Source organism: Micropterus dolomieu, linkage group LG07 (genome assembly GCF_021292245.1).
Source record: "Micropterus dolomieu isolate WLL.071019.BEF.003 ecotype Adirondacks linkage group LG07, ASM2129224v1, whole genome shotgun sequence".
In the NCBI taxonomy this organism is placed as follows: Eukaryota; Metazoa; Chordata; class Actinopteri; order Centrarchiformes; family Centrarchidae; genus Micropterus; species Micropterus dolomieu.
In genome coordinates this window covers 5537705-5547006 of record NC_060156.1, presented here as the reverse complement: position 1 = coordinate 5547006, position 9302 = coordinate 5537705, and the positions used below count along the sequence as shown (strand labels likewise).

General features: G+C 39.6%; 1 protein-coding gene across 2 annotated transcripts in view; it reads left to right on the top strand.

Annotated features, from left to right (window-relative positions):
* The window catches only part of pard3bb (par-3 family cell polarity regulator beta b), a 232692-nt gene extending 226202 nt beyond the window's left edge, over positions 1 to 6490 (top strand). For both annotated transcript variants that reach the window (XM_046054894.1, XM_046054895.1), the window contains exons 24-26: positions 956 to 1171; positions 1470 to 1577; positions 1835 to 6490. In XM_046054894.1, the coding sequence (XP_045910850.1) occupies positions 956 to 1171; positions 1470 to 1577; positions 1835 to 1949 (439 nt within the window). In that variant the 3' untranslated portion in view covers positions 1950 to 6490. The remainder of the gene's footprint in view (positions 1 to 955; positions 1172 to 1469; positions 1578 to 1834) is intronic.
* Positions 6491 to 9302: the final 2812 nt, after the last annotated feature.

Here is a 9302-nt window from a genome sequence, read left to right as displayed (position 1 = left end):
TACTTGCTTTCCACTGGGCACAAGACATCAAAATCTATTAGCAGGACTAGACTGGATTACCTCAGCTATGTGTGTGTGTGTCTGTGTGTGTGTGTGTGTCTGTGTGTGTGTGTGTGCATGCGTGCATGTTAACTGAGCCCTAGCTTACTGTCACATGTCACTTATACTCTGTTGTTATGTGATCTTTGGCTGGGATGGGCTATTGGCTGCGTGTGTGCCTCGCCCTCTCTTTCTCTGTGGTCCAAAACACATCGTATTCAGCAGGTTTTCATGAATATTTTCACCATTTAGTTAACATATTTACCAGAGGAACTGGCAATAAGAGCAGCATTAGAATTTGCTGATATGTTCTTGTCAAAAGACATGAAAAGGACATCGCAAACCAAACAAAAACAGCAAATTTTAACACGATGCTCTCAGTGACAGCAGTTGGTTGATGATTGGTTTTAGTGATTTAGGCAGAGCGAGAGGTTAAAACTACATCTGTGTAGTGGTGTCATGCAGGCAAATCAGGCAATTCCCTTTTACAGTTTTATATATTTATCTTGCTGGCACGGTTTGAGTAGAATTATATAAAAATAAAAACAAAGTGCCCCTAGCTTTCTTTCCTCTGACCACACAGTAGAAGTTGTACAGAACAGTGAACGGATTTTGCACCTAACCATCATGTGATTTATTGAATGAAATAACATTGGTGGGGGAAAAAGGGAGCTTGGTACTGCTAACAAAAAGGTGGTAAAAACTTTTTCAGCCACGGGTACTTTTTCTGTGACAACAAGCCATTGGCTGCGTCTGCGACATCGTTGATTGATTAAGGGAGTGAATGGACCTGTACTGCCATACAACTGTTTTTTGCAGTGCGAAATAAAACTATTCTTTTCGTGGATAGAGAAACTCACCTGTTAAATATCTTAAAACTTAATTTGTTTCCAAATTGTGTCATTCTCTTCTCCAGACGAGGTCCGTTGGATCCAGCTGATTACCCCATGCAGCCCTGGTCAGGTCATTACCCCGGACCTCCCCAAGCCCCAAAGGGATACCCTCAGTCCCCGTCCTACCCTAACCCCAACTGCCTGTCTGGTCCATCTTACTCGGGGTACCCACCTGGCCAACCATATGCACGGCCAGGTGACCATCGGGGCGTCGACCCTGGGTACTACCCCCACCCAAAGTAATTAAAAAGTTCCTTTATATCACATGAACCATAATGCTGCACACAGAGGTTATACTGTGACATGAGCCAGAAATGAGGGGTGGTCTGAAAGTAAGGCACGACCTCTTACCTACTGTCTTAAATTTTTGATAATAACTTTGCTCATCCTTGTTTTAGTTATTATAGATTCAGCTTTTATTACACTGGTAAATCATTTATTGTTTTCTCTGCCTTTTATTGTGAAGCAGCAACACCTGTCCTCACCAGTTCTTTCTCATATTGTGATAACGGTTGACCTCTTGTTTTCTGCTCCTAGCTCCCAGCAGAGAGGCCCCTTGCGGCAGGATGTGCCCCCATCTCCTACCCCTCCACATCGCGGACCACGATACGACACCATGACGCGTGGTACCGGGGGTGGTTACAGGTAGGGCCGATTTGTGGATGAAGATGATCCCAGATAAATTCTACGAGAGATCTAAAATCCTCCTATGTTTGACGAATGACTCTGTTTATCACTTTGTAACACGTTAAGAGTGTTCTGGAAATTATATTTTTGAAATGTATAGAATATGACGGTCTATTAATTCTAGTCTATCAATTCTACAGCAATACATTTTAAGTAAGACCACAAGAATTCACTAAGCCCCGGATAAATCTGAGAACATGTTTGATTGGCTACAGGCACCTGGTGGATCCCGGTCCAGAACAATATGGCTATACTGGGGAGGGAGGAAGACAGCAACAGCAACACCAAACCAACCCGAGACAGAAGAATGCCATGACTGCAGCTGTGTAGACCAATCAGGTCCAGAGATGAAAATGAGCAGAATGCTAACTGCTTTGTGTGCAGCTCTTCTGCTTTTGGTACGCCAGTGAAATAGAGCTGAAACCTCTTAATGGTGTTATTTGAATCACCATCATTATCAAACATTGTCTTAGCTGTTTGAAGTATATGGTAATACACAGACATGCAAGGTAAAGGAGGTTAATTATAGAGTGGCCGTTGTGATGCATACTGTCTTGTTGTTTGAAGTCATTTAAATTGCTTTGAGTCTTCACTGTGTATAAAATTAGCAGCGTTTCTACTTTTCACTATACTCTGATTAAGTCGTCTCTTGGAAGAATCAGTCAGAGCCACTGAGGTAATTGGATCCATTTAAATGAAGGCAATGAAGGAATACATACAGCTCTACACACGCTCACATTGTACCTGGTGGTTTCACTGCTGCCGCTTCACGAACAAGAGAAATTTAACATTCAGAAATGTTACATGTTAACCTTGCGGCAAAGTTTGTGGCCATTCACAGATATAAATGACAACTTTTAGTTTTAGTATTTTTGTGTGAGAAAGCCAAATTTATTCTCAAGACTGAAGCTGTTTGTGTTTACAAAAAAAAGTGAGAGGCTTTGAGTCTCCTCTTGAGGGTGAGCTGGGATGTAGAAGATGATGGAAAAAAAAGTCCATGTTCTTTGGTTACACAACTGTGCTCTGTTGGTAACAGCTGCTGACGCAAAACATAATCATAACTCATACAATTACAAGGCAGTATATCCATCCGTACATTATACTACACTGCATTATACATTTGGGTGACAGTCTGTTATTAAATGAAGTGCATTTTAAGGCCTATTGTCAATTTACCAAACAGGGAGAACGCCACTACACCAATCTCTATGAGTAAGTACAGATTTTGTAATCGTGACTAGTCTGATACATCACGTACAGTGTAATTTCGTCAATGAATTATGGGAAGCTTTTAATAATTGAAGTGCACTGACGCAGAGAGGAGCACTGTATGAATTATCTCTGCATGTAATAATGTGTTTTTAATAATGCTATGATTGCCTTTCATTTCTATCCAAAATAATTCTCTCAATAGAGAGGAGTTGAAAAATATTTTTTAGTACAGGGCTAGATATAGTCCAAGTCTGAAACCACGCCTGCCTGTTGGTTTACAGCACCTATGAATGATCCTGTTGCTGCTTTAAAATGATCCCGGAATGACATTTCAAATGATATAGTAGTACTAAATCTCAGATCTACATTCAATTTATTTACAATGACCTCTACTTGAGTGTATGAGAACCTCTTGCATTACATTTTCACAGTCATCTGTACTAAATCCATGGAGTCAGCCTGTGTTTATTGAATCATTCCAGCGTGATTGGATTTTTTGCTCACTTTTTTGTTTTCTATCGGACATCCAGTTCAGAGATAATCCACTGCTTTAAACAAGAAGCTGACAACCACATTTTTCACCAGAATGCTAATATCAACCTTCAAACTTTGACGTTCTGGAAGAAGCTCCATTAAGAACAAGACGACCTCCTGTGAAATTAAAACCCAAAGCGAGACGATTCCAAGACATTCATTCATTTCACGCTGCTAGTTTTTTAGACAATATTTGTTTCAAAATATAAACTCTATAAAACACCTAAATTATCACAGAAGGGCACATATGTGATAACGGTGCTTAAACATGAAAGACAGCAAAGTAAAATTAGTTGGGGAATACAGGATCAAAAACACCATTAACCAAACCACTACTTTGGGCAATTGTGTCACATGATTTTCACGCTAAATGTAGAGTAAAATGTTCATGCCTTGGAGAGTCCTACTGTTGGATAAACCAGGCAGAGAAGGCATATCTTTCTTTTCTTTCAGCTCAGTTTCATTCTGTATTACTTAGCAGCCTCTTTCTCCCTGTGTTGTCTGTGTATGCCATGTACTGTATTTTGGATGTGACGGATGTTCCTGGCACGTCTCTGTGACCTGGTGGTGTAGGCGTCACTATGTGTTGAAGTGCACACAAGGCCTGTTGAAAGATGAATTGAGCTTCAGAGTGCTCTTCACAGTGCTGCACCATAGTGCATATCCATTTAGCCACTTACTAAACCATCAATTAAGTGTAACTAAGAGTTAGAGTCTAGCTTAACATTTCCGCGTTTCACTCCACAAAGCTCAGCAGTATTACTTTCAATGGAGTTTAAATGTTAAAAATTACATTTCAGGATTAGGGGAATTGCATTTCTCTTAATATGACTGAGGATGACATATCACTAGTGAATGTTGACAGATACCCTTGCACAAGAATGTGAAGTAGATTTTATCTCAAAATCATCTCATTTGTTTGTTCTTGATTGGAAAGAGGAAAGAGACGGGCAGGTAGGATTGATGGGTTAAAAGAAAAAGTGAAAAGAGGTAAGAAAGGAATAGAAGTGAGGGATAGGTAGAGCAAGGAAGAAAAAAATAAGCAAAAGAATGCAGAGAGGGAAGAGGGGTATTGATAAAGAGGGATTAAAGCAACAAGTAATAGACTGAAAGTATGGATGGAGGGAGGTGGAAGAAATGGTAAGAACAGATGCAATGTGATGACCCCCAATGCCTTTGTGGTTCACAATGGTTTGATTCAGAAAGTTTTCAAACAAGAACAGACCGCAGGAAAGAATGAAAGTTCATAAAAATAAGGGCGGCAGTTGTTCTGCAGTAGGAGGAGGGTTACAGGAGTGGGCTTGTATTGACAGAATGTAATGACTTAGGGAATTACTGAAAAATATTTGTCTTTTTCATGCTGTTATCACTTTTCATTACCAATATGGAAATCAAACTGCCAAAACAAACTGATGTATTTCTGAACGTACAATAATAAAGCAGATTTTTAGGAGATTGACCTGGTGGTGAACTCACCTGTCAAGCAAAGACACCAAAATAATTCACATGCCCCTTTAGATCATTCACTCCTTTGTTCAGACACTAGGCTAGCACTTTAAGGTACTATGTGGAATTTTCAGAAAATCCTTGTTATTTGCGACACCTGTGGCTGTAAAGTGAACTGCAGTCAGCATCGCAAGCAACAGGATGCCTAGTCCAGGCAAAGTCAGCCAATCGGACCAATAACTGCACGGCTAACTGAGCTAAATAAAAATGGCAGCTAAGGTTAGCAGACGTTAGCGGTTACTTTATCAACAGGGAAAGCTATCTGTCCATCAGGAAACTCCGTAAATATGATCCAGTTTCACCAAAATCAGTGAATAAAGTTATAAAGTTGTGTTTTTGTACAGTAATCGGTGAGGCCCGGCCACCAGAATCACTCCGTTCAAACGACGTCTGTAGTTTTTGCAACCTTATTCTTGTCTCATTTGTGAGAATAAACAATAAATTCACCAAATTCTCTGCCCAATATCGCTATTTGCCAAATTACTGCAGCTGTCATGGTGATAGTGGACTCAATTTCTAAGCTAATGTTAGCAAGTGTAGGGCACTCTGCAGTGAGCATAAATCTCACATCCTTTAGATTTGGAGTATTAGCAACCGAGAAAGTTGGGGAAGGTCTTATTTCTTTATGTTACATAACAGTCTGTTCACACTTTGGCAATCCGGAGATAAAATGTGTGAATCTGTTGCCAATGTACCAAACAGAGAGTTATGCTCATTACCAAAAGGTCAGTTTTATTACTTTGGATAGTCATAGTGGTAATACATGGTAAATAATGAGGGGGAAATGATCTACTAGGGTCACATGAACAGTTTTGGTGTCATCATCCGAAGATGTATTGCGCTTCTTTAAGACAGAATGCAAAGATGGAAGATTTAATTGGCAGTCTTCTGTACTGTGTGTATGTTAATGCTGGGTCAGTTACTGGTGAAGCTTTGCTGTATATTGAAATTTGAATGTTTCATGAAGGTGTATTATTGTTACTCCTCTGATACTAGTTCACAATTCACATGTATGTTACTCTTCACAAGCATATATTTTTCATGTATTTCTTTTTAATGATAGTCTGTGTTGTTGGTTGGGTATACCAGAGCTGCAGAGTGTTTGGCCACTGTTACCATGCTACTGTCACAAAGAGGTACACTGTATAGTTTTCCTTTTCCAAATTTAAGTCATGTTGGTTTTGTTTAATTTTATACCAGTTTATATAACTGTACAACTTGATTTGCCAAAAATTGGGAAGGAAAATACAAAAAAAATACATTGTGGCACTTTGCCTAACATGGTTAATATATCAAACATTCTGTAAGTATGGCTTTGGTTTTTGGTAGGATAAAAGGATTTGCACAAGCTGAAGGTACTAACCAGAGTTTTCTGTTTGAAGAGTTCTGGTACTTCTGGTTCTCACTGTACAGAGACCGGCGCATGAAGGAACCAACTAAACAACCTCTCTGTCTTAGAAGTATAACTTTTTTATTAACGTGCTTGTATCCAAAAAGAAAGAAAAAACAAATCTCATTTTATAATGTTGTAACAACAATGATTTCTATTATTCTTTTCCTGCATTTTATATTTATGTATATAACATCTTTTTTGCATTAAAATATTCCTTTTAAAACAGGATTTGCCAACGATGTCATACTTTAATTGTTTTAAATGTGATTCTTTTTTAAGCTACAATGCATGCCCAGCACATCTGCTTAAGGTTAATTAAATATGAGTCAGGAGAAATTATTTCCCTCATGTCCCCCATACACTGCAAGGTGAATCATTAACATTGCCAACCCAATTTAGTCCATCATTTAAGCGGCTGATAAATTGTACCTTTGTGATAAGAGATAGATGTTGGCCCCAAATTAATGCAAGACTAATTATCAATTAGAAAAAGAAGATAAAGAACAGTGATTGCGGCACAAAGTTTTTTTAGTCTTTTTGGCGTAGTGCCATCAAACTGCTAGGTCATATCCCTCCGATTAATAAGTATTTAGTCACAGCCTGTGGCTTGAGGTCCTTTCTTATTTATCAGACACTATGGGTGCTGGACTCGGGCTGCAATCAGAGAAGTTACCAGTAATGAGACACAGAGGCCAAGGGAATGTTTTATCAGTCAAAGCTTAATTGGCATATCCCAGACCTCTTGGCCAATGGGGAGAGGGAGAGGAAGTAATTAAATTCTCCTGAGTAACTGCCAAGGTTTATTTTGTGCACAGTGTTTAATATAGATCTGCAAAGTGTGTCTGTGTGTTTGTGTATTTTCAATATTCTGATTATAATGACTATTTAAGCCCTGGTATTTGTGTTAATGCATGTCAGAACTTAAATTAGTTAAAGAGATTAATTGGTGGGTAGCCTACTTCTGGGCTGTCTGGATCAAACATGTCACTGAAATAGAGCAAATGAAGAGAGTGTGGAAACACTGAACGACTGGTTGGCTGACTGTTTACTGATAAGCTTTTGACTCCATAGCTGGCTCCCTCAATCTCTGTTTAAATTATATTTTTGATTTTACCGCTGCATTTAAAGACTTAAAATGAAAATACTTAATACTTTTTGACTTGTGACCCCTCACGTATCTTAATACACGGTAATCATTAGCTGTGCTAAGAATCGGCGGCGTCAACATCGGGCTTCCAGAACTTTAATCTGGCATCAAATCTTTCTGATAGAAGAAAGGATCTATAATGACCACCACATGAAAAATAATTGAATTCCCGACCACCCCCAAACCTTAGAGCTGTCTGTGTGTGGATGAAGAGAGACTGAGGGAGTGGGTGGGACTGTGTAAAGTCCTCTTATATACAAGCTCAGTTAGTCCATCTGCGGCCCTCATTTGGCATGGACTCATGGTGTGCAATTCTGCTTCCGCTCGGCTGCCAGCTCACATAGCAGTAGGCTTGGGCTGTATCTGTTTTTTCATACCGTCCTGACATTTCACCCGATATACACTGTATGAACAGTATATGACGGTGTTTGTGTAAAAAACAACAACTAAACAACGTAAAAGCTGAGCTGATGGTGAAAGAAAGGTCAGACGACAGCTCCAGGCAGCAATACTCACGACTCTTCTGCTACTATAGCTAACATCACAACATCAGCACATCTTGGCAAGCTAGAAATTAAGCTGAATGTCTGTAGGCAAGTTATTTAACGTTATCGGACACACAAATTATCGGTCCAATCCAATGCCATTAGATTTCTGCTACACTGCCTCCCTTTGTGTGTGGTAAGGTGGACGACAATCTGTTTTCTGACTGCAGTGAATTATTTTTTGAAAGGCTAAACGCCAACAAACATGTTGTGAATTTTGGTAATAATCTATCATTTTTTCAATAAAGTTAGGCTTTTGAACTTGACAGCACTCTGGATTGATTTTGCTAATTTAATGGTCAGCTCTGAAAAACAAGTCGCAGCCACTGCTCAGGGGAATAGTTTGTAGAGCTTTACATACGCACACACCTGCGTGTTGGGCATACAGCGTCTTCGTAACAGTTTAACCGAAAGACAGCCGTCTGTATACCTGACAATCTCGAAAATCATGACTTTGGGTTTTCCAAATACCCTGGTATACCGTAATGCCTTACACAGCAGCAGTACTGCCCCTAGATTTGAGAACCACTAGCTAAGCAAACCCTAACTACAGGTGCTGTTCATATAATTAGAATATCATCAAAAACTTTTATTTATTTCAGTAATTCCATTCAAAAAGTGAAACTTGTATAATGTATACATTCATTCCACACAGACTGATATATTTCAAGTGTTCATTCCTTATAATTTTGATGATTATAACTGACAACTAATGAAACCCCAAAATCAGTATCTCAGAAAATTTGAATACTGTGAAAAAGTTCAATATTGAAGACACCTGGTGCCACACTCTAATCAGCTAATTAACTCAAAACACCTGCAAAGGCATTTAAATGGTCTCTCAGTCTAGTTCTGTAGGCTACACAATCATGGGGAAGACCGCTGACTTGACAGCTGTCCAAAAGACGACCACTGACACCTTGCACAAGGAGGGCAAGACACAAAAGGTCATTGCTAAAGAGGCTGGCTGTTCACAGAGCTCTGTGTCCAAGCACATTAATAGAGAGGCGAAGGGAAGGAAAAGATGTGGTAGAAAAAAGTGTACAAGCAATAGGGATAACCGCACCCTGGAGAGGATTGTGAAACAAAACCCATTCAAAAATGTGGGGAAGATTCACAAAGAGTGGACTGCAGCTGGAGTCAGTGCTTCAAGAACCACCACGCATAGACGTATGCAAGACATGGGTTTCAGCTGTCGCATTCCTTGTGACAGCGTCAGAAGCGTCTCGCCTGGGCTAAAGACAAAACGGACTGCTGCTGAGAGGTCCAAAGTTATGTTCTCTGATGAAAGTAAATTTTGCATTTCCTTTGGAAATCAAGGTCCCAGAGTCTGGAGGAAGAGAGGA